The sequence below is a fragment of the Kogia breviceps genome, chromosome 4 (assembly GCF_026419965.1).
Source record: "Kogia breviceps isolate mKogBre1 chromosome 4, mKogBre1 haplotype 1, whole genome shotgun sequence".
In the NCBI taxonomy this organism is placed as follows: domain Eukaryota; kingdom Metazoa; phylum Chordata; class Mammalia; order Artiodactyla; family Physeteridae; genus Kogia; species Kogia breviceps.
Genome location: NC_081313.1, coordinates 27,789,944 through 27,815,485, shown reverse-complemented (window position 1 = coordinate 27,815,485; position 25,542 = coordinate 27,789,944). Strand labels below are relative to the sequence as shown.

Here is a 25,542-nt window from a genome sequence, read left to right as displayed (position 1 = left end):
TGGGGAAATATTAACTGTACGATGAGAGTGCAGAGCTCTCTTGATGGCCCTGAACACGTTCCCACTGCCATTTCAGACGGAATTGATGCAGTTAAGCCCGAATTTCCTGGCAAGCCCGGGAGGAGGTTTTTCCAAAAGGCATCTTAGACCGTAAAGGCACAGCCTCTCCATGTCTAATAGCAAAAGCAAACCACTGGACACATGCTGCCTGTTTCCAGCTGGTTGTGCATGTTTTCTCCACACTTTAATAAAAAACATGCCAAGGTGTGACATTTATGAACCCCACCAACTGGGAGCTGTCACACAAATCGTTTTGCCTGTGATGTGGGAAAGTAATGAATGGGGGCCGTTCCGCCCGCGGAGGAGGACTGCTCTCCCTCTGGCCTGCAGCCTTATTTATTACATACCGAAGTATAAAACCGCCTGGCCGGCTGCAAGTCTCATCTGCAGCCCTGGCACTTGCCCGAAGAGATCACGGCAGCCGGAGCCCTAGCCGTCTTCTCTGGGAGGCTCTGTGGCTCTTTTGAGAATCATGCTCGGAAGGCAGCTCGTCTGTTGGCACCTGCTGGCTTTGCTTTTCCTCCCTTTTTGCCCGGGTCAAGATGAATACATGGAGGTGAGCGGAAGAGCTAATAAAGTGGTGGCGAGAATAGTGCAAAGCCATCAGCAGACTGGCCGTAGCGGCTCCAAGAGGGAGAAAGTGAGAGAGCGGAGCCATCCTAAAACTGGGACTGTGGATAATAACACTTCTACAGACCTAAAACCCCTGAGACCAGATGAGCTACCGCACCCCGAGATAGATGACCTAGCCCAGATCACCCCATTCTGGGGCCAGGTACTCGGAATTCTCTTTTAAGGATTACTGTCAAAGCTTAATGAGTTTGTTGTTTTTGCTCTTTTTTCAGCTATGATTCTTAGGATCGGTGCTTTCCAGAAGTTGGCTGAGCTGCCTGTGGGTCTCTCTCTGGGTTGCTGTGGGATACTAGGGACGAGGCTGGTCTGTGTTAGAAAATCAGCAGAGGTTTAGCACTGATGGACTGAGATAAAGAGAGGCCACAGCTGCCCCATCAGAAAGGGGAAGAGGGACAGCCAGCCCTGCTCTGCTGTGATTTGGTTTCTTTCTTGCTCTGTTGATGCGGAAAGGAGGAGAGCTGACCTTTGCAGATCTGACCTTTGCAGATAGATCATTAGAGATAATCATCTGCAGATCGTAAGTTGGACTTCGTTAATTCTTCCCAGCAGAGAGAAACTGCGCTTTGAGATTTTCATTTGATTTGCGAGTTTACTGTGACATTTCATGCCAGGCATGGTTATTTGATTTATAGCACTCTAGGTTGCTAAGTCTCTATGTTTGCTCTGTTTAAAAAAGGACCAAAGAGTTAAAACAAAAACACACTGTGTTTAAAATGCAGACTTGATTCTGTTGTATGATTTAATGCCTGATAATCACAAAGGACTTGTGTAAGACGCTGAGTATAAGCACAGCATCTAAGGAAACATCTTTAACTCTTTCAGGGTAGTACGGGAGTGAGTTAAGGTTTCAGTGTAGTGAATGGCAAATTGATGAAACTCATTTTATTTTATTTTATTTTTATTTATTTATTTATGGCTGTGCTGGGTCTTCGTTTCTGTGCGAGGGCTTCCGCTAGTTGTGGCAGGCGGGGGCCACTCTTCATCGCGGTGCGCGGGCCTCAGTATCGCGGCCTCTCTTGTTGCACAGCACAGGCTCCAGACGCGCAGGCTCAGTAATTGTGGCTCACGGGCCCAGTTGCTCCGCGGCATGTGGGATCTTCCCAGACCAGGGCTCGAACCCGTGTCCCCTGCATTGGCAGGCAGATTCTCAACCACTGCGCCACCAGGGAAGCCCCGATGAAACTCATTTTAATCGAAAACATTAAGAACGGGAAGAAACTGGTTTTCAACTATGTCTTTATTATTTTTTTAATTAAAAAAAATTTAATTGAGGTATAATTGACATATAACATTATGTTAGCTTCAAGTGTACAACATAAAGAAGAAGCATATTTTGATTTGCCTTCTAGGTATCAAGCATGCTGAAATCAGATGAGGGGCAAGGGGAGTTATTCTGAACTATATGATCTTTTTTTAATTAAACATTAAAAAAAATTATTTTATTTATTTATTTATTTTTGCCTGCATTGGGTCTTCGTTGCTGCACGCGGGCTTTCTCTACTTACGGCGAGCAGGGGCTACTCTTCTTTGTGGTGCATAGGCTTCCCATTGCGATGGCTTCTCTTGCTGCAGAGCACCAGCTCTAGGCGCGCGGACTCAGTAGTTGTCGCTCTTGGGCTCTAGAGTGCAGGCTCTGTAGTTGTGGCACACAGGCTTAGCTGCTCTGTGGCATGTGGGATCTTCCCGGACCAGGGCTCGAACCCGTGTCCCCTGCACTGGCAGGAGGATTCTTTTCTTTCTTTCTTTCTTTTTTTTTTTTTTTTGTGGTACACGGGCCTATCACTATTGTGACCTCTCCCATTGTGGAGCACAGGCTCTGGACGCACAGGCTCAGTGGCCATGGCTCATGGGCCCAGCCGCTCCGCGGCATGTGGGATCTTCCCGGACCGGGGCACGAACCCGTGTCTCCTGCATCGGCAGGCGGACTCTCAACCACTGCGCCACCAGGGAAGCCCCCTGAATTATATGATCTTTGAACAAATAAGTTTTACTACAAGAATTGACTGCTTCTATGCGTTGAATAGGCCCTGACAGAGTCCATGCAGCTGAAATCTAAACTCCTCTGACGACAGATTGAAAGTTTACGCTGAGACTGGTAGCGTGATCAGACCAAGACCACAGGCAGAAGCAGCTGTAGATCCGGGACAGACCTGGGACTTCTAACTTGACCACAGATGCAGTTGTCCGAACTATTCTGTGGGGCCTGGTCAAGAAAAAGTTGCTCCTTTGCAGAGCCGTGGAAGAAATGATATCCTCTAAATCCAATCCTGCTTTTTGAAAGCTGCTTTTAGAGATTGTTCTTTCATCTGACAGTCTTTTGGCTGAAGAGTGAGTAATATTCATTTGTGTTTTTCTCAGTGGTAAAGATATTTGTGCTGTTGTCCAAGCCTTGATCTGGACTTTCTACTTCAAAAACTGGGCTCTTTGCTGGATCCTTCCTGGTCACGGCATGTGAGCCCCCAGAGGCAGCAGAAGGCAGATGTAGGCTGTCATCAGTCATCAGTTCTTGACAGGCCACTGAAATCCAAATTACATTTCTATTCCACCCCACCTTCCAGTGCCTCTGGGCATCTAGCATGTTGAAATCAGATGAGGGGGAAAAGAAGCCACTTTCTGGGTTTTCTTTTTTTTCAGCCGGGGGCCTTTCCAACTCCCTTGGGTTCCTGAAGTATTTCCAAACCAGCCCCCAACAGGAGATAGTGAGGAGATTTAGCCACTGATATTCTAGACGTTTCAGTACAACTCTCTGCCGGTGGATATGGAGACCCACGTGGAATTTAGGATTGTTCTGTGTTCTTCTCTCACTTCCCACACTGCTTCTTTTCTTTTAATCCTCCTTTTCCCTCATTCATCCCTTTACCAATTATTTCGTGTGCTTCTACTATGAGTCATGTTTTCGGATGGGGATAAATACACTCAAGCTTCTCTCTCTGAGCAATGCTGAAGGGCTCTAGTGGGGATAAATCGACAGGTAATTAAGTACCAGGTGATACACATAGTAAAGGCACAAAAGACTGTTGGGGGAAAAGGGTCAGAATGGTGGTGGCAGCTGAGTCAGATCTCAAAAGATGAGACGAAAGGGTGGGCAGCCCCGGAAAAAATAAAATAAACAAATATGTGCCACAGCAAGAGCCTTGAGAGAGGTTTGAGGAGTGGGTGTAGCTGGAGAGCTGGGCTATAAGAGGAAGACACCAGAGATTTTAGTGCCACCTGATGGATTCTGTTGGCTGGTGAGGAAGCTTAGACCTTATTTTGCCAGCAAAATTTTGTTTGTTTGTTTGCGCATAGCGGGCAGTGAGGTGATCAAGTGTGTGTTCTAGAAAGATGACTCTGTCCATAGCATTTGGGCAGAGATGTGTAGAGGTGGGCTGAGCAGACCTGCACTCTCTTTTCCTGGCATTTTCTTCTCTGTAGCTCTTCATTGTTCACCTTTATCCAGCTCCCCTCCCCTTCCTGGACACCTATCTCTCCCTCTTCGACTTCCCTTCACCTTCTTTCTCTTCCCTCTTCCTTAAGTTAAGGAAGGAGCTGTGGACTGTCTTTCCTGAAGTCATTTCCCAATAGTAGAGCTTCATTCTCAGTAGCTGCCCCTAGGCCTCCACCTACAAAATGGATGCAACTTGTCTTAGGGATTTTCTTCCTCCCATGCTGTCCATTTGCATGAACTTGGTTTTCAAATTTGACCTAATTTGGGGAAAGGAGTTGATAAACTTAAGAGGGTGATATAGAGAACTACCTAGAATGTCATTTTCCCTTACCTGGGAGAAAACTTCTCAATGAACACATCCTGTCCAACTTGTTCTAAGGCTCATGAACATGGTTCCATTTGACTGAACTCTGAAAGACCAGGCCAGAGGGAGGCCCATGTTGTGAAATGTCACAGGACAGTTCTCAGGAAGGGGCCCACTTAATGACCAGAAGTCTCTCCGTTTTGGCGGCAGCGTTATGCTCTCAAAGTGGTTGGGTTTGCACCCCATCTGATGGCGCTAAGGCCTCATACCCAGACACTAGATTTCAAAACAACATCTTTCTTTCTTTTTTTTGCGTTACGCGGGCTTCTCACTGTTGTGGCCTCTCCCGTTGCGGAGCACAGGCTCCGGACGCGCAGGCTCGGCGGCCATGGCTCACGGGCCCAGCCGCTCCGCGGCATGTGGGATCTTCCCGGACCGGGGCACGAACCCGCATCCCCTGCATCAGCAGGCGGACTCTCAACCACTGTGCCACCAGGGAAGCCCAAAGCGACATCTTTCTAAGTCACCATTTGAGGCTTTGGAAAAGACTTCAGTATCCTTGTTTGCATTATAGAGCTGGAAAGAAAATTCATGACCATCTTTACCCTATCCTCTAATTTAGTGGACAAGAAAAATGATGTCTGGGGGAAAGGGACTTCACAAAAGTCACACAGACCTGTGATGGGAGTTTTGGTTCCAGTCTACTTCTTTTTCTGACATTCTTAGATCTCACTTTTTCAATTCTATTTTTAAACAAACGGTTCCACTTCAGTACTTTCCCTCCCTCCCCACCCTTCTCCTTCCCTAAAATTTGTTATTGGCAGAGCTTAGGATTTCTTGGAGCTTAAATGGCTGTATTTCATATTAGCAAAATCATACCAGGAAATTACAGAATACCTACTTCTCAGATTGCATCTTTGGATTAGAAGATGGGGTGGTGCTGTGGGGTCTGACTTTCCAAGGGTCTGAAATCCCTTGTCTCAGACCAATTGCTTTCGCTGCTTTTCTTTTCCTCTGCCAGTTTTATAAAAGGTTTTCATAGACTCCCATACCTGTCCAAGGTTGGGACTGGGGGACAGAAGACTAGACTAGGAGATTGCTCTAAATCCTAGCTACTGAAAACTTGAGATTGAGCTCTGAGCCATTGCAGGCAATTGCTTGGACTACAGATGTTGTTCTGCATTTTTTCTTAATAGCTAGGCGGGAACCTGTAGGAAAAAGGAATGAGGGTAAGGAAAAAAGCCCAAGCTTATTTTTTTGTTTGTTGTTTTAATTTAATTTAATTGTTTAAATAATTTTTATTGGAGTATAGTTGATCTATAATGTTGTGTTAGTTTCTGCTGTACAGCAAAGGGAATCACTTGTACATATACATATATTCCCTCTTCTTTAGATTCCTTTCCGTGGCCATGACCGAGTGTTGAGTAGAGTTTCCTGTGCTATAAAAGTCTAGAGGTCCAGCAGTGTGAAGCCTTGATCCTTTGTTCTGCTTGGATTTCTAATGATAGAGAAAACTTCAATTTTGAATGACTTCTTCCTCCCTCCCTTTCTCTCTTTCTCTCTCTCTCTTGTCCTTCCTCTCTCACCCCATCCTTTCCTTTTAAAAAATGAATCCCTTAGCAACAGTATGCTATTTTCAAAAAACTTTTGAATTATAATTGGTGTCGAGGAAAGTTTCCACCAGTCTTTTGTAAGCTATCATTTAAAGTTGCCAGTTTAAGAGACTTCCCTGGTGGCGCAGTGGTTAAGAATCCACCTGCCGATGCAGGGGACACGGGTTCGAGCCCTGGTCCGGGAAGATCCCACATGCCGCGGAGCAACTAAGCCCGTGAGCCACAACTACCGAAGCCCACACGCCTAAAGCCCGTGCTCCACAACAAGAGAAGCCACCGCAATGAGGAGGCCGTGCACCGCAACGAAGAGCAGCCCCTCGCCACAACTAGAGAAAGCCCATGTGCAGCAACAAAGACCCAACGCAGCCAAAAGTAAATAAATAAATAAATTTTTTTTTAAAAGTTGCCAATTTAGAAGAGACTCCAAATTTTATGAGCAGCTCTAACTCTTCTGCCATTCAACTTCTGCCAAATCTCTAGCTCCTTTGATAGTAAGCACACGTGTTTTAGAAATTTATCATTGAATAAAGAAGTGTTGAACTCAGTGTCATATTTTGAATACATTTAATATCCATTAAGTACTCATGAAATCTCGGTTCAAATAATGCGTTAATCACTTTAGGTTTTCAAGTGGAATATGAAACAGAACAGCATGTTAAAGGTGGAAGTTTAATAAAAGGGAGTTAAAGTTGTTTCAGGATGTAGATAATTAATAAGAATTTATTGGACTAATGAATACTTTCTTTCCTTAATTTTCTAAGGCAATTTATGTGTGTTGTATTGCAATTCAGAATTTCTAAGAACTCTACCCAATATCATGAATATAGGTAGACTTAATAACTATATTTGAGGTTGGTAATGTTTATCATTTGAGGGTCATCTACTCAATCTAGCTACATCTGAGACTACTGGCAGTTGGAAAAGAAAGGGAGCTTTCTCTTTCTGAAGGAGCTTTCTCTTTTCCTGTAGCAGCAGGAACATACTTCCCAGAAACACAGCCCCAATCCTGTACTTCCACTCCCACTTTCCAAAGATCCTATTCTTCTAGTGACTCTCCTGTTTCCTTTGCCTTCTGATCACCTCATTAGCTACTCCCTGACTCCTTTGCCATTGACATAAGATGACATAAGTCACCCCACACGTTCTTTTCTGATGTGGTCATAGGCTGTTTGGAATTAAGCTTACCTAGGGGCTGTGGCCAGAGGAAGCGCAAAAGTTCTAATCACTCATATGTACCTTTCTCTGAAGCTTCTCTTTGTATTTTTTCAAAGTCTCCACAAACTGGAGGACTGCCCCCAGACTGCAGCAAGTGTTGTCATGGAGACTACGGCTTTCGAGGCTACCAAGGCCCCCCTGGACCTCCTGGTCTCCCTGGCATTCCAGGTAAGGATGAGAGAGATGCGTTGTTTTCCAGTCTAATTGCAGACTGTGCCAAAACAGGAGCCAGGGGTGAAGCTCAGTGAGTTGGGGTCACTTGTGTGTGATCCAAAGCTTATGCATGGAAAATCCAAAAGAGGGCTGGGTGGGGAACTGGGCTTATTGAGTTAATGAGGTGGAACTGTATAAACCATAGTATTTATTATCCATACTGCTTGCAGAATCGCACAGGCATTAGGCCTGCTGGGGCCCCAGCTTACAGGCCAGGAGGCCCTTCCCCAGCGTGGAGTCTGGAACCACTGGAGCTTAACAGGTTTATACTCTTGTTTCAGTGTTTCTGCCACCGTGTGCTCCATACAGAGCACTAGATCTAGGCTTCAGGGGATTTGGGAAGTGAGAGTGAGGAGGAGAGCTTGCTGCTCTGGGTTATAGTCATCTTCACAGTCTCTTTTACTGAGCTACACATCTTTCTGTCTGATTCTAGGTCAAGCTGAGTTTTTCTTCCCTTAACCCCCAGGTCCTTCCATGCTCAGCTGTCTCTCAGTTGACCTTCATGCCTCTCTTGGACTCATGGGAACATTTTTGGGCTCCAGCACCATATGATGGCATGGGGCATGCTGTAGAGCTACACTGGGTCCCTCTAGACCCACTGTTCAGCCATCTCTACAACTCAGTGGCACCCCAGACATGGATCATTTGGGGGAACTTGCTAGTCTCCTGGGGCAGCCAAGGAAAGGGAAGCCCAGGTGCCCTCTGTCCCAGGACCTCCAAATCTATCTGGGGGTTTAACTGACTTTCTTGTCTCCAGGTCAATTCCTGGGGATAGAACATTCTCTCAGGGTTTGGCACATGTCTGCTTGCTCTTCTCTGACTTACTCCCACTGATGTTAATATTTAACAAAGAAGGTTTAATTTTTCGTAATACTTTTGAGTGGCTTGTCAAAGGAAACCACATTTAGAATGAGAAAGTGCTCCGTTAGACTTTAGGATCAGTAGCTTGGAATCTATGTCTCTGAACATCAAGCGCAGCAGGCAGCCGGTACGGTGATTACAGGTGGGGGACTTTCAGATCCCTCTAAAATCTTCTTAGGTCTAAACTCTTCTGAGGTCACAGGACAGGCTGGCCTTGGCTATGCGCGTCCCATCAGGAACAGTTTTGTCATTAGCACATTAACTTGTAAACCCAGTCAAAGTTCATTAATCTGTAAGGATTGCAAGCTCGGTATGAAACCTGACCAAAGGTGGCACACAAAATAAACAACACAAGAGCCTGGAATTCAACAAATATAAAAATAAAGGGAGAGGTGTAGAAATTATCTCTTAGCAAAGTAAAGTGAAGAGTTGAAATCATTATCCAAGTCTTGCTTTCAAGATTACTGTTATAATTTTTTTATCAATGATTTTACTTTTCCTCCAGTTATAAAAGTAGTTCTTGTTCTTTGTAGAAAATTTCAAAAATGAAGAAAAGTGTATAGAATGACACAAAGATCATTTGTGCTTCATCCACTTAGAAAAACATAAACCACTGCAAAATATTTTTATGTAATTTGTTCTAGTCTTTTTCCCCTTTGGATAAAACATGTGCATATATTATATTATATTATATATATATATATATATACTTATACATAGTATCATGCTATCACTATTGATTGGTTCATAACATTTTTTATCTAAAAATATGCTGTTAAATATTTTTCCTCAGCATTCCTTTTTTTTGTAACTATATAACATCATTTACTGGGATGTACCATTTTTTAATTTAGCCCTTTCAGTATTGACGGACATTTAGGTGGTTTCAAATCTTTGCTATTATAAAGGATGCTTTATAATGTCTCTATGCAATTTTTTTTTTTTTTTTTTTTGTAGTATGTGGGCCTCTCCCGTTGCGGAGCACAGGCTCCGGACGCGCAGGCTCAGCGGCCATGGCTCACGGGCCCAGCCGCTCCGCGGCACGTGGGATCTTCCCGGACCGGGGCACGAACCCGTGTCCCCCACATCGGCAGGCAGACTCTCAACCACTGCGCCACCAGGGAAGCCCCATATGCAATTTTTCATCCAAGTCTTGCTTTATAGGAAAAACAGCCTTTGGAGCCTGGAGCCTTAAGAGTATCTAAGGCTGTTTTCAGTGTCCCATTTAAAAGCGATCCCATCCAATGATGTCACCATGGCTGTGTTTGAACTTGTTTCAAATGGTCCCCTTTTACAATTAAGTTTGTGCATTTTTGAAGAAAGGAGCTGCATTTGTATAAAAATAGATGGTGAGTATGAGTGACTGGGCTTTCTCATGTGATGATGTCTGGTTGTTTAAGGAAACCATGGAAACAATGGCAATAATGGAGCCACTGGCCACCAAGGGGCCAAAGGAGAGAAAGGAGACAAAGGTGATCTGGGGCCACGAGGGGAGCGTGGGCAGCATGGCCCCAAAGGAGAGAAGGGCCACCCGGGTATCCCACCAGAGCTGCAGGTAAATCGTCTGGGCATGTCCCCAGATGACCCTCACTCAGGGTCCAGGAATCAGAAGGCTTGAGTGCTTCTTCATCCTCAGTGTTGAGTAAACCTGTCTCAGTTTGTTCATCTCCACCACAGGGTGTTTGCAGAAGACCTATGCTGCCAAAGTGCATTGAAATCATTCTTAGGGAGAAATGTACGGAGGGTGAAATTCAACACCCTCATTAGACCAAATAAAAAGCAACCCTGAACATCAGCTAATCTCCATTTTCCGAATGAGGCGATATGTTCAATAAAAAGGTTTTGGGCGACTCGAATATGTAAACTTTTAGATGCATAAAATATTATTAAGTAGATATTTGACCATTCCGTTTATTTATCAATTTTGTTACATTTGCATATTTAAATTACATATATGGATATTAATATACAAGTAATTCTATCAAATCAGATTTCGTGGCATTAATTTTTATTAAAGCTTTTCTCATCAGTATTTTCTTTATTACTGGAGGCATTTTATTTTGAGTCATGAGACCATATTCATTTCAGCTTAAAGTTTTTAAAATTCATTTATGAGGCTATCATTGGACATTTTATCTCAAGGCCACTACCCATTTATCTGTTCTTTTTTTAAATATATAAATTTATCTATTTATTTTTGGTTGTGTTGGGTCTTCATTGCTGTGCATGGGCTTTCTCTAGTTGCAGAGAGCAGGGGCTACTCTTTGCTGCGCTGTGCGGGCTTCTCTTGTTGTGGAGCACAGGCTCTAGGCGCACAGGCTTCAGTAGTCGTGGCTCTCAAGCTCTAGAGCACAGGCTCAGTAGTTGTGGCGCGTGGGCTTAGTTGCTCTGTGGCATGTGAGATCTTCCCGGACCAGGGATTGATGCTGTGTTCCCTGCACCGACATGCAGATTCTTAACCACTGAGCCACCAGGGAAGTCCCCCATTTATCTGTTCTTTATTTCTCTTTTAAGTGATCTTCAAAATTCTTGTTGTCGGTAATACCTAAAACTTGCAAATGTGAAATGTGAGGTTAGGTCACACCAAGAAAATTACTAAGTCTGGATTATTTATTTATTTATTTGGCTAATATTTTGAAGATGGATTCTTCCAAGGGACTCCTATCAACATTGAAAACTGGCATTTTTTTTTGCTTGTTTCTGGCTGGTATGTGTTCCTGAAACAGTAACTAGTGATTAAAATTCAGTAACAGAGAACATACTGATGGAATAAAATTCATATTTTAAGTCAAGTCAAGAAAAATTTAAACATAATTTTTTCTCTGCCCATTTGGGCCTCCTCCCTTCCCTCTAGTGTGCATTGTGCATCTGCATTATGCATTAACCAGACCTCCCCAATGGCAGAAATAACTGCTCAACCATAAAGATCAATTTCTCTTCTTTTGACGCCAGACATGTAACTCCTTAGAATATAATATTGCTTACTTACAACCTTATTAATGTTACTAGCTATATTACTTGTATTCTGCCTATTTTATAAGATTATTTTTTCTTTCATTACCAGTGTGTGACTGAGCTTCCAATAAAAATAATGTTGACTACGGGACTTGAAACAATTGACCAAATATATAGTTCTGTAAGATTAATGATTCTAATAGTGTAACTCTAGATATAGGAAGAAGCAACAAGAGGGAGCCATTTCCTGAACCGCAACAGATTAGTAACACAGGTGGTCCAGAGGCTTTTGGCTACTGTTAACTGGGTCTGGTCCAGTAATAGCACATGGAGTGTCCTATCAAGGAAAACCTCGGCTGACCTGGGAATGAGCATTCCTAGTGCAGTGGGACAATTGGTCACAAACTGCCTCCCAAACCTTGGTTGAAATTAAGAACAAAAGGGAGAGGATTGTAAAATAAAGAATGTTGTCCACCATCCAGTTCTATAAGAACCAAGTCATTAGCTACTGCAGTCACTGACTTATAATACACTGTGAAAAGAATTCAGGGCAAAGATCAGGATGAGGCATTGTGTGGTCTGGGAAAACTGACAGAACTGGCCCTCAGACAGTTAAATCTTTTCAGGAGAGAAATTTATGAACCCAGTTTCTTGCATCTTACCAGTACTTAGAAAAGCACTGAAACCATTAACTAAGATATCTGTTCCTTGTGAATAGCAGTAACCTTCTACCAAGATGTATGCTTGATTGCATGTAGCCCTTCACTAAAATCACATATATACTGGTTTCTCCCCCTAACCCCATACCTCTTCAGAACAGTCCTCAGAGATTTCTGAAAGACTGTCCCCTGGCAGTCTTATAAATGTACATTTATACTGGCACACAGACCGCAGGTTGGCTCTAATAAATTTTCCAATTTCTGTCTTTGATTATTGATTAATATTTTCATGGACAATACTATAACACAAGAAACTTTTAAAGAACTATAAGGTACAACAACTCTATCTGAAATATCAGTGGGGGAAAACTTTACCCTTTATTTGGGCATGTGTGGTAGTTGTTTGACTTGGATAAATTCCATCATTTTGGGGGGAATCAAGTTATTTTGAGGGTAAACTAAGAGATCCTGTGTGTTACTCAACCTGCTTTTGTGGTTTCCTAACATCTTTTTTTTCGTAACTTTTTAATGACTGCTGTTTAATAATTTTAGCAACCTGCGGTCTGTGTGCCAGTATAAATTTACAAAGAAAAGGAAACAGATGCCATCACCCAGGTTATAGGTACCTAATAAGATGGATGGTTCTCAAAGCTAGAAACTAACCCAAATCTGTGAATGGTTATATCCTAGTTAAGGGGCCTTGTAGTAGCCAGTTTAATGGAGAACACCTGGGCAATTATTACATTTGCTCCATCAGCTTTTTAACCCTAAAACCACATTACGGTCATTAGGGAGAACTACTTTCACATGTTTTGAAGGAGGCATTAAAGTGGAGACAAGACTGGTCCCGGGCAGACTGTAACGGAGGGTGACTTCCGGCCCCTTCATCCCCATTTCTAAATCTCTTCCTCTGGTGTCGGCCTGCCCCAATCCTTTCTGTGTTGATTCTCCCAGGCCTGCCTCCCTGCCCACACCCCAAGTCTTCCAGAACTTCAAATTATTTGCTCTCTCCCCTCCCACCCCTCTCCCTTAAAACTTCCATTCATTCAAGATGGATAATCCGATCAAGTTAAAGAATTTATTGATCTAATTTGCACTCAGTTTCAATGACTCATTTGGACAGGGGACTGGCATTGACTTTCAAATGTGACTCTCCAATGGTGGTACAATTTCTGAGTGTGGGCTATTCCCATACCACCAAGCAATTCTCGGATACCAGCTGGATGTCCTACAATTTAGCTCACTTCTGACACTTAAGAGCTCAGTCCTTCGAGACTGACCCACCCTTCCCCCACTCTCCCCAAACCTCCATGCGTTCACCAACTGGGAAACTCTCCAAAGCTTGTCCTTTGGGTTTTTATGGAGGCTTCATCACTTAGGCAAGAGTAATTAAATCATTAGCCATTGGTGACTGATTCTCTGTCCAGCCCCTATCTCTCCACTGCGGAGGTTTGGGGGCAGGGGCTGGGAAGGGGAAGATGGGGGAGGATTGAGAGTTCAAAGCTCTCTAATCACGCGGTTGGCTCCACGGGCAACCAGACCCACCTGAGGGGCTTTTCCAAAGTTACCTCATTAACATAACAAAAGACACCTCGATTTCCCTCAACACTTAGGAGATTCTAAGGACCTCAGGAGTTCTCTGCCAGAACTGGGGGCAAATACTAAATATATATGTATTATAAATCATAATATCACAGGTGTCTTTTATGGAAAAAAATAACACAGGGCAAACAAAGTTAAAAAGTTGGCTGCAGGACTTTTCAGATCCTTTAGTATATGCTAATGGGCATTTAATAGCTATATGTAGAAGATTTCATCCAAGTTTTCCAATATTACTTGATAATAGAATTTTAATATCTCAGAAAGCACTTTAAAGTCTAATGTTCATTGAAACACATGCTCAGAACTGTTGATATATACTTTTAATGATGCATAGTATAAAAATGTCAGAAATCACCATGACTTATTTAATTTTTCTCCAGAGATTAATGTTTAAATTATTTCCAATCTTGCTGTTACAAATATTGGTGAAATAAACTTACTTGTATCAAAACCTTATTTCTCTAAGATAAATTGCCTTTTAATTAACCACCAACTCTTTGCTTAGATTGCATTCATGGCTTCTCTGGCAACTCACTTCAGCAATCAGAACAGTGGGATTATCTTCAGCAGTGTGGAAACCAACATCGGAAATTTCTTCGATGTCATGACCGGTAGATTTGGGGCCCCAGTATCAGGTGAGAGGTAAAAATAAATGACTGGATTAATCAATTAAGCAACCAAGAGAAAGAAAGAAGGAAGTGGGGGAGGGAGGGAGGGAAGGAAGGAAGGGGGAGGGAACAAAGAAAGAAAGACCCTAAGGGAATTAAGAGTTCTTTGTGATTCTGGTTAAAACATATGTATATATGAAAAGACAGAGACATTTTAAAACATGATGACGACCATGGACTACTTAGATTATTAACTCATTCAAACTAACCAAATAAACCTTAAGGGCATAGTTACCTCTGCCTTGAAAAGCCCTTATTCTCACAGTTTAAATGTGTCATAACTGAGTTCATCCCCTCTCCTTTGCCACCACCCCAAGGAAGGCCGTATCCTTTGTTAAAAACATTAAAAAAAATTTTTTTGAGTACTTCTGTATTCATTTCCTATTGCTGCTGTAACAAATTACTACAAACTAAGCTTAAAACAACACAAAATTATTCTGTAACAGTGTTGGAGGTCAGTACCTCAAAATCAGTCCAACCGGGCTAAAGTCCAGGTATGGGCAGTGCTGGTTCCTCTGGACGGCTCTAGGGCCTTGCCTCTTCCAACTTTAGAGGCTGTCACCATTCCCCGCCTACTGGCCACATCACCTCAATCTCTGCTTCCACTGTCACATCACTTTGTCTTCTGAGATTCTGACCTCCTTGGCTCCTTTACAGGGACAGAGTGATTACCCTGCGTACACCTGGATAATCCAGGAGACTCTCCCCATCTCAAAACCTTGAATTTACTCACACCTGCAAACTCTCTTTTGCCATATAAGGTAACAGTCACAGATCTTGGGAATTTTAGGACATGAGCATACATAGGGGCCATTATTCAGTCCCCAACAACTTGGTTAGTTTCTAGTGCCACAAGCTGCTTCAAGCTCATGTTGCATTTTCCCCTGTCCTAGCTCTGGAAATACCCATTTTCCCAAGGAGTCCTGGTTCCTTTTATTGGGGAGTAGTATTTAGAAACCAAGACTTGGGTGCTAAATGTACTCAGTGCTATTAGGAGGTCACTGCTTCTGCGTCCTGTCAATGGACAGAGTTAGGAAATACACATGTATACTAATCATGCATGCATACATATCTGTATTTATTTTCCTACTACCTGTCTCTGTTGTGTGTTAAAAAACAAACAAAAAACCATGAGTTCATTCTGATACATCTGACTCAAACCCAGCACCACTGAGTTCATCCTAGCATCTGCTTTATTTATTTGTAACTTCTTTCTTTGACAATGTGAACCCTGGCTCTCTTAATCTATAATATATTTACTTATTTGTTGAACCTTAATATACAAATAAAGTAGTTAAAAAATTGCAAACCCGCGTGCCATGAGAAACAAATTTTTTTATTTTTACCATCCAGTCAAAACACTGTCTTTAAAAGCCCTTAGATCATCTTTTCCCCCCATGCCCTTCAGTTCTGTTACTTCATTCATTTGTAATATAGTTAGATTCATTTGTCATAATCTCATCTTGAGCTTCTCATATTCTAGTTGAGTTTTTAAAACTCTGCAAGGATCAAAATTTATTCTTTGTGGTGTACAGTTCTATGGGTTTTGACGAGTGCATAGAGATATATCTCTACCACCATAGTATCAAATGGAACAGTTCTTTCATCCCCCAAATTCCCTTGTGCTATATCCCTTGGTAGTCAACCCCTGTGTACTCCAAGCCCTGACAACGACTGATTGGTTTTCCATCCTTAGAATTCCAAAATGTCATATAAATGGAATTGTACAATATATACAATATGTCTCTTAGCAAAATTCATTTAACATTCATCCATGTCTATGTATGAATCAATAGTGTTTTCCTTTTTCTTGCTATGTAGTATTCCGTTGAATGGATGTATCAGTTTGTTTATCTACTCATGAGTTAAAAGACATTTAGACTATTGGTGAATTGACCCTTTATCATTATATAATGTTTCTCTTTATCCTTGATAATATTTCTGAAGTCTTCTATGTTTAATATATTATAGCTTCCCCAGCTTTCTTTTGGATAGTGTTTTATATATATATATATATATATATATATATATATATATATATATATATGTATCCCAAATATTACAAATAAGCCACTCAATGAGCTTATTCTGTCTCTCACCTTCTCTCTTTCTTAATTTTTAACTTTTGGTGATTGAATCATTTATACACTGTCAAGGTATAAAACAATTACATTTTAGTTTGTCAACATTATCCCCTCCTATGATTTGGACTTACCTTGCAGTTAAATATATTCCATGTTCACCACTAGTCATTTTGCCAAAGTCTCCCAGACATCTCTTTATTAGCTAAATTTTATCCTTTAATATTCTCAAGAAAACTTATGCCATCAGTATTCCCTGAGACTTTACATGCTCTAAACTATTATAACCTTGGCTGCAAATAAAAACCTTGCCTTACTTTTTTTTTTTTGGTCCTGTCTTCTGGCATTTGGTCTGGAGAACTCTGACATAAGTCTGAGTTTTTTCGTCTTATAAGTGACAATCTTTCTGCTTGACTTCCCAAAGAGTTCTTTCTCTATCTCCAAAGTCCCGTGAGTTTGCTAGAAGAAGTGTTAATCATTCTGGGTCAAATTTTCCTGCTGTGTCCTTTCAATATGTGTGTGTAAGCCTTCTTTTTGTCTGGGAAAGCTTCTTTGAATTATATTTTAAAACATAAATAAAGTTTTTTCTTCTCGTTGTACTATGGTGAGGTGGTGTTAGGGGCAGTCTGACTTGTGTTAGGAAATTAGGCAAACGGGATATATTGTTACAGAATATTTAAAAACTGCAATAAAGCCAATTAAAGTTAGCTAGATTCTTTTAAGTAGCATCATAGACCAGCAGTTCTAAACATGTCAGAGATAAAATACTCCTCCCCTGTGGAGTGGACCACTCACAAGCATCCCCCTGAACCCCTCCCCTTGCACCTTAGTATACCATTGGTTAATTTTTTTAAGAACCCCAAGTACATTTTATTTGTTTTGTTTTTAACTTTTCTTAGTCTGTCTTCTGTATGTATTATTTTCTCCAATCTTTTGGTGTTCTTTACTTCCATTTCATGTTGTTTGCTTTTTTCCGTTTCTATCCTGCATATGCTTAAAATTGCATCTTCTAGGGGTTAATTCTCCTTTTTGTTTCTTCCAGTTTCTTCTGTCTTGTTTCTGTGATACTTTTTTTTTTTTTTTTTTAATGTTTTCTGTGTTTTATGTTAGTCATGATGTCCTGGTTTTCAGTTCCTCCTCTTGTCTGGTCAATTTCTACCATGGGTTTCTGCATTCTGTTTTACAATGTTCTTTCATAGAGGGATTTGCTTCATTAATATATTTCAAACCCATGATGGAATCTTTGCTTACATTTTTCATCTATCACATGATAATATTTCTTCTTGGTGAGTAATTCTTGTTCTTTTCTACTTTCTAAAATTAACTGATGGTTAGAGAATTTTCCTAGATCAGCTCTATGCAGTAGTTTCTTGGGGAAGAGGAGGGACCCCAGCACACTTGCAGGCTTGGTGACTTGGTGGTTCCTTCCTTGCTGCCGGGGACTCCCCATTTCTTTGTTTTCTTTCTTTCTTTTCTTTTTTTAAAAATATGAAATGCTTCACAAACTTGCATGTCATCCTTGCACACGGGCCATGCTAATCTCTGTATCGTTACAATTTTAGTATATGTGCTGCCGAAGCGAGCACTCTACACTTCTTTTTTGACTGCCCCATTGGGCTTGCCAGATCTTACTTCCCCTACCAGGGATCGAACCTGTGCTCCTGCAGTGGAAGCACAGAGTCCTAACCACGGGACCGCCAGGGAAGCCCCGCCACTTCTTTTAACTACAGCCGCTCTGTGTGTTTTCTCTGTGTGGCCACACTTCGTCTCCCCAGACTGCACTGGGTCTAGGAAAACTTCTGAAACCAGCCTTGCACTTGCCAGTTCCTTTGCCTTTAGGAGCCTTATATTTGCTGGCAGATTCTGAGATCTGCCACTGCAGGATGGCTTTCCACACCTTCTGTACTTTATCTAGCAACCTTCTCCCCAAACATAACTTTTGCTTTATCTCAGCCCTGCTCACAGGACCTTCTTTTCAGCATCTATATTTCAGAGTGGCCCTTCTACATCAGGGAGTGCATTCTTCTGGGCACTGTTTGAGATCTGCTGCCCCTTGGCTTCCTCAAAACTCCTTGCCCTCCATTTTGACCCCCCGTGACTCTGCCTGCTGTCAGTGACATGTGACAGCGCTTAACTGATATTTTAAGTTTATTGATTTTTTTTTCAGTTTCCTAGTTTTGCAGAGAATGGATACTTTTTTGGTGTTTGTTGTCAATTTTCCTTGTCTCTGTATATGGTATTGAGAAGGAAAAAGAAAATTCTGATGGGTGCAGTGGCCATGTTAGATTTGTCACAAATGCTTTATTTTTTTTCAAATGTATTGATTATGTTGGGTCTTTGTTGCTGCTCGTGGACTTTCTCTAGTTGCGGCAAGCAGGGGCTACTCTTTTTTGGCGTATGTGGGCTTCTCATTGTGATGGCTTCCCTTGTGGAGCATGGGCTCTAGGCGCGTGGCTTCAGTAGTTGTGGCATATGGCCTCAGTAGTTGTGGCTCACAGGCTCTAGAGCGCAGGCTCAGTAGTTGTGGCGCACGGGCTTAGTTGCTGCGCGGCATGCGGGATCTTGCCGGACCAGGGATCAAACCCGTGTCCCCTGCATTGGCAGGTGGATTCTTAACCACTGTGCCACCAGGGAAGTCCTGTCACAAATGCTTTTAATGTGTGCCTTGATTTATTTTTCTACCCAGCTGAAGTCAGAAATGAACTGACATATGAAGTGATAGAAGCAATCTTTCATCATGCTTCAATCAGCTTTAAATCTTCTTATGTGATTTTTCTGCTCTGAAGGCTTATGTTATAATTTTCCTATAACTATTTTGTTAAACACTGTCTGTGCCACAAATTGCATAGGTGCAAAGATATGCCCAATGAATGCTTCCATTGCTTTCAATGGCTTTATAATTGAAGCTCAAGGATTTAGTTGTTTTTTAGAATTCTCTTGGGCTAGACATAATTCAGACAATAACAGCCATCATTTGACTCCCACTTTACTGTTTAAACCTCATCCAATAGATTATAAAATGACCTTTTCATACTTTTTAACTCTGGGAGTGATGGGACAGAGAAGGCTGAATTTTACAATTATGTAGCACAAAGACCTGAAAACCAGAGTTCAAATGTATTGTCTCTGGTTTTAGTACCTTCCCTTGCAGAGGAAAGTCATGTGTGGATATAATATAGATTCACTTTTGTATTATATTTACAACTCTATAGCCATTTCATTTATTCACCATTTGGTTTCTTAGTCTTTCTAAAATGCTTCTGCATCTATTTTTTATAATAGTCATCATTTTTTCCAGGAAAAGTAATATCTTTTTCTGTCAGTTTGTTATTATTATTATTATATTTTATTTTTGGCTGCATTGGGTCTTCGTTGCTGCACACAGGCTTTCTCTAGTTGCGGCATGTGGGCTTCTCATTGCGGTGGCTTCTCTTGTTGTGGACCACGGGCTCTAGGCAGGAGGGCTTCCGTAGTTGTGGCTTAGTTGCTCTGTGGCATGTGGGATCTTCCCAGACCAGGGCTCGAACCTGTGTCGCCTGCATTGGCAGGTTGATTCTTCACCTCTGCGCCACCAGGGAAGTCCCTTTTTCTGCCATTTTGATTCCCACTTTATCTTCTTGAGGCATTGCAAATTGTTGTGTGTGCATGTAATAAGAAGTTTTGTAAAATGTGAAAAACTGCACACATATAAATTACTTTCTTTGAGTCTCTAATTTCTATCTGCCTTTACTTTTCATCTGTGGACCAATCTTTAGGCATATGAATGGACATGACTTATTTTTATATCGTATCTTTTATTCTCAGCACATTGAATATGCAAGCCTGGCACTAAATTAAGCATAATCATACATCTTTATTTGGTTCAGCTTGACTCAGAGACAGATGGATCAACATGGTAGCCTTAGAGCTTCTATTTTACTTGATTGCACCTTTGGAAAACAGCATAGAACTATGTGGTGCTTTTTGTTTGTTTGTTTGTTTATTTTAGATGTTTCTGGGTTTTTCTTTTACAAAGTCTACTATGGTCTGACTGTATCCCCCTAAAACTCACATGTTGAAAACGTGATGCCCAAGGTGATGGAATTACGTGATTAGATCACATGAACTCCCATGAATGGGATTAGTGCCTTCATAGAGGAGGTCCCACAGAGCTCCCTAGCCCATTCTGGCATGTGAGGACACAACCAGAAGTCTGTGACCTGGAAGAGGGCCCTCGCCTGGTCTTGGAATTCCAGTCTCCAGAGCTGTGAGAAATAAATTTTTGTTATTTATGAGCTACTCAGTCTGTTGTATTTTGTTATAGCAGCTCAAATGGATGAAGGCAAGGCCATTCGTTTAAAAATGTAGCATGGAAATCAATAAGAGTTTGATGATTTATATTCATTCATCTTTCCAAAATGCACTTTCCAAACCAAGATCGTTTAGCGTTAGGAAGATTTTCCTTTTCGCTCATCTCTCTACTATTGGCTTCTTCTTAACCTTTCAGTGAAGGTATTTTCTACACTGGCATTTAAAGTGTATCAGGTATATTAAGTTACTTTCAATTAGGAGCCCTAGACTCTTACAAGAAAACTAAGATATTTTAAAATATGTTGGTCTCATTTTAATGAAAAGGATTCATATTTTTAGTAGCAAGATCATGCTGCTGAGTCAAAGTTGAATCTTTCTATTTATTGTACATAATTTCACCTAGTTACAATGAATAACATGAGAAATTGCTGGAGCTACAAGAACTGATGATCATTTCACTGTGCTACAGTACTTTCTTATCTTTGGCTAATGACAATGTTGCACTTGGGTCACTTTGTTAGGCCACAGAAGACCATGGGTGCCTCCATGCAGGTCTCTCTACTTTGTCCATACGTGTCCTGAGGAAGGTGTGAATGATGGTTAATCTAAACCTAGGAATGGGTTTATATACTTTGCACTTTGTTAGGGGCAAGGAGAGGCCAAGAGATACAGCCAAATCCTGCCTTTAAAGACTTTGTATTCTTGTTAGGGAAACATGGTCTACACACCGAGAAAGTCTCAAAAAAATTTAAAGCAGTTTGAAGGTGAGAGCAGATAAAGGGACACTCATAGAAATAAAGGCCAAGAAGAACCTACGTACCATATAGAATAGCAACAAAAGAAGTGTGAAGTCATGCGACATATCTCCCAGTCCTCAATGTACAATAGTTAATATAAATGCGGATAAATATCGGCCTCTTTCAGGTGTGTATTTCTTCACCTTCAGCATGATGAAACATGAGGACGTTGAGGAAGTGTATGTGTACCTCATGCACAATGGCAACACGGTCTTCAGCATGTACAGGTGAGTGGTCTTTTCTGTCATAGGTAGCCATGCTGCTATTGTTCGCTCAAAGGATGGCCAATGCCAAGAGGTATATAGGAATCAACAGAGACTGGCATAAACCTTGTTGTCATTGAGAGCTCCCATGTACCGTATATGGCCAGATTATCATTACTGTTTGGGAAGCAGTGAATCTGGTAAACTTGAGCATAAACAGGTTGATAAGAGGTCTTGAACTAATTACTAGCAACACTCCCCATAACTAATCATTTGTATTCTTTTCTCAACTCATTCTTTCTTTCCTTCCCTCTCAGTCTTTTTTTCTCCTTTCCTACTCTCCGCCCCCTTTGCCTAGAGTTTAGCCCTTTTGATGGCCTTCCCTATCATCCCTGGAGCTGGCAGTTTAAGAGTTGGGAGATGGTTTCCTTCTTTAGGCTGTGTTGTGGCTCTGATGTTTACCTTAGCAACCTGGCCCTTAGGCACCTTCGAAAAAAGTTCATTTCAAAAAGAAATATTGCAATTTGCTCTGATATAAGCTTAAGATGTAGGGAAGAGAGGCCAACACCTTTCCCATAATTAAATAGATGAGTATTGCGAAACTCTGTGAAAAACTTCGTGGTTGTTATCTTTTCTTGGTTATTTTTGATGACTTGTGGTGATTGCCATATTTTTTTTCTTTTGGACCCTGGCCTCTAGTAAGAGACTTTGAAAAGCCAAAAGAGAAAAAGATGAGTGAGGTAGGTGAAATGCTGCAACAAAGAGATCCAGAATATTGTGGCTCGAACACACTAGAACTCAATTTTTCTTGGCCAGTTGCAGGTTGGGTAAGGATGGGGTGGAAAGGGTGGAGGAGGGAATTGTGTGGAGTTTGGAAGGAGGGTTGCTCCACCAGGGTTTTGAGGGATGTGGGCTGGTGAAAGCATTTCTGCCATCTATAAAACCGACTCCCAAATTCTCACATCATTGTCATTGCCACAGTCAGAAGGAGGAAAGAACAAGCTTGTGGACATTTTTATGCACCAGGTTTCTATTCCAAGTCATCACGTTTAACTAAATGTTTTGCTCTAGCATGACAGGGATCTTCAACTTTCAAGCCCACAGTATCTGCTTCCTCACTGCTCTCTGCCTGACTGTGAGCCGATGCAACATGTTTTAGTTTGCGTTATGGCAGCACCCTTCTTTAGAACCAAATTCTAAATTAGTTAAGGTGGACTGAACTGCTGTAACATTGGTCCAAGGGCTTGAACATGATAGAAATTCCTTTTCTTCTCATGGCACAGTCTTCAAACACTTGGGCTTCAACAGATGGCTTCCAAGGTCAGGCTGGTCATTGTCATTATCATTCCACACAGTCATAATGAGGAAAGAGCAGGGGGGCTGTTTGTGAGACCTGTATTGGTGAATCCTATATATAAGTGGCACATGTCATTTAGAGAATTTAATCCCAGGACTGTACGTAATTTTATGAGACTCCGGAAGAGAAGGGAGGACAGATTTTGGTAAAGAGCTGGCTGTTTACTGCAAAGACTAAGTAGTTGGTGCCTTTCTTTCTTTCTAGTTATGAAACAAAGGGGAAATCAGATACATCCAGCAACCATGCAGTGCTGAAGCTGGCCAAAGGGGATGAGGTTTGGCTGAGAATGGGAAATGGCGCTCTTCACGGGGACCACCAGCGCTTCTCCACCTTTGCAGGCTTCCTGCTCTTTGAAACTAAGTAAAAGTATGAATAGACCAGCTCCACTTTGGGGAAGACTTATAGCTGAGCTGGTGTTGTCATGACCTGAGGGACTTTAGATTTGATGGTCCTACATGTTGTATTAAAAATTTTTTTATTGGTTACATTGCTAATCATACTACAAGTACATCAGTAATGCAGGATGACTCAGGAGCTCAGAAGAATAAACCACAAAACAGTCTTCCCAAGTGACCTTGACTAATATACCCAGCAACCTTTATCACTCTTTCCTAGGCACCTAAAAGAGAGTTCCCTTCTTGATACAGGTTGGAAATAATTGTTCCCATCAGAGAAGTCATTTGCAAAGAGTATTGGGGGCTCTAATGGCAACATTCAGGAACCCCTGAGGGTCTGGGTTCCTCATTCTTTACAACGTTTCAGCGAACAGGATGCAGTGATTATGATGGGGCCAAGGAAAGAATAGGGGGCACTTGCCTGGATCAAGGTACCAGAAATATTTGTAAAGTCTAGACTGGGAAGTAACACTTTGATCCAGTGGGTCAATATTCATGGATAAAGTATAGATATTTTTTAGTAATTCCAGATAGCTTTAAGATAGCAGAAGTATTCACAATGCTCAAAAATAATTGACTCCTCCTTTTTTTATAAGGATAGTGCTACAATTAAATCTTGACTTCTAATGGCTTATAGTTTTGGAAATAGAATTTTCCTGTGACCCAGAATTGGGCTTACCAGATCTGGATTATCAGACTCTTTTCTTTGCATCTCTTACATTACAGCAGAGCTTTGTTGACTTTGGCCTGCGGTGAGTGTAGGTCCATTAAGTACGGATATAATCACCCACTTTTCTATCAGCTTAGAAATTACCCTAATATACTTTACACACACTGACATGGCATGTTTAAGGAGCTGTAAACCCAAACATATACAGCCAAACTAATGTATACAAAATATAAAGGTATTTCACTTAGGAGACATGGAATAAAATTGCTTAATAGTTTTTAAAAATAAAAAATTATATGGGAATTGCCTGGTGGTCCAGTGGTTAGGACTCGGTGCTTTCACTGCCATGGCCCGGATTCAATCCCTGGTCACGGAACTAAGATCCTGCAAGATGTATAGTGCAGCCAAAAAATTAAAAAATCTGTATATTAAAAAAAAAATGTGACTTCTTTGATTACCATATTTAATCAATATTCACAGAGTAGCTGTGCCACTTGACTTTTGCCTATACCTCCCCCAAAATCCATTCTCAAAGGATTAAATTTGCCACCAAAATGATACTCATGAGAATGTGCCATAAGTTCTGATGACAGTACCCCAAATTGGTTTACTTTAAGCAAAGAATCATTGGAATATGCATTTACCTTGATGTTGAATCATATTTAAAATGCACTACAGAGATGTCCATCTAATAAATATTACATAATGAATTCCCTTAGAAATAATGAGCCCTTAATTTATTTTCTGTTACAATTTGAATTTCCACAAAGGCTTTTAAACTATGAGTTTACTTGTATCTTGTATAGATTACCCCCTATAGCTAGAAGCAGAGATAATGAATTAGAGCTGCCCTTTTAGCTAATAATGTGTTCCACATTCATGCCAGTCTTTGACCCTTTCCTTTTGATCTACAAATATTTTGAAACTCTTCCTGAATCCATATGCAATGCTATTTTAAAGTGAATGGATGTTAGCTATAATGTGCTTGACTGGCAATGTTTTTGTGGTTTTGTATATATTCTCCCTCCCCGACCCCACCTCGGTATGGGGTCATGGGGTTGAACTTTACTCTTACCAAATGTCATAACTTGCCTAGAAGTGCATTGCCAATAGAGAACTGAATATTGCATGTTGCCCAAAAGGACTTCATATCTAAAGAGCATGCATTACTAATAAAGTGACTTAGAGTAAGATATTGGCCTGGCTTTAGATAAAACTGAAGCAAGAAAACTGTAATAAGCATTATATGGAAATAAACCCACTTTTGTTAAATGTACTATTTTAGAATGTTTTTAATAAAGTTGAATAGTCATACAATTATAAGTCACTATGGTTTGTTAACACAAAGTTACAATATTTTCATGCAGATGATGTAAACAGCCATACAATTGATGGTGTGGGCACAGAACAGGGTCACTGTCTACAAAAAACTCTACTTTTCAGTTTTTCTATTGTTCTAACTTCAACCCTCTGGGTCTTTAAGACTCCGATGTTTAGAGGGTCCTGTGATGAAATCAGTATCCCTGAGGGGAAGGGACC

At 41.3% G+C, this 25,542-nt stretch overlaps 1 protein-coding gene and 1 non-coding gene across 3 annotated transcripts; one reads left to right on the top strand and one right to left on the bottom strand.

The window, feature by feature from the left end:
* The first annotated feature begins 403 nt into the window (after positions 1 to 403).
* On the top strand, positions 404 to 25,324 carry C1QTNF3 (C1q and TNF related 3). 2 transcript variants are annotated; one of them, XM_059060844.2, is made up of 6 exons: positions 404 to 616; positions 7,309 to 7,420; positions 9,727 to 9,881; positions 14,048 to 14,177; positions 21,506 to 21,605; positions 23,143 to 25,324. In XM_059060844.2, exons 1-6 carry the CDS (start codon positions 533 to 535, stop codon positions 23,300 to 23,302), a joined length of 741 nt encoding a protein of 246 aa, XP_058916827.1. In that variant the 5' UTR covers positions 404 to 532; the 3' UTR covers positions 23,303 to 25,324. The 2 variants fall into 2 exon arrangements, with proteins under 2 accessions (XP_058916827.1, XP_058916826.1); XM_059060843.2 differs by having other exon boundaries at positions 404 to 835; positions 23,143 to 25,322.
* LOC131756451 (U6 spliceosomal RNA) lies at positions 17,774 to 17,877 on the bottom strand. Its single transcript, XR_009335634.1, has one exon. It is a non-coding gene; the product is annotated as a U6 spliceosomal RNA (small nuclear RNA).
* Positions 25,325 to 25,542: the final 218 nt, after the last annotated feature.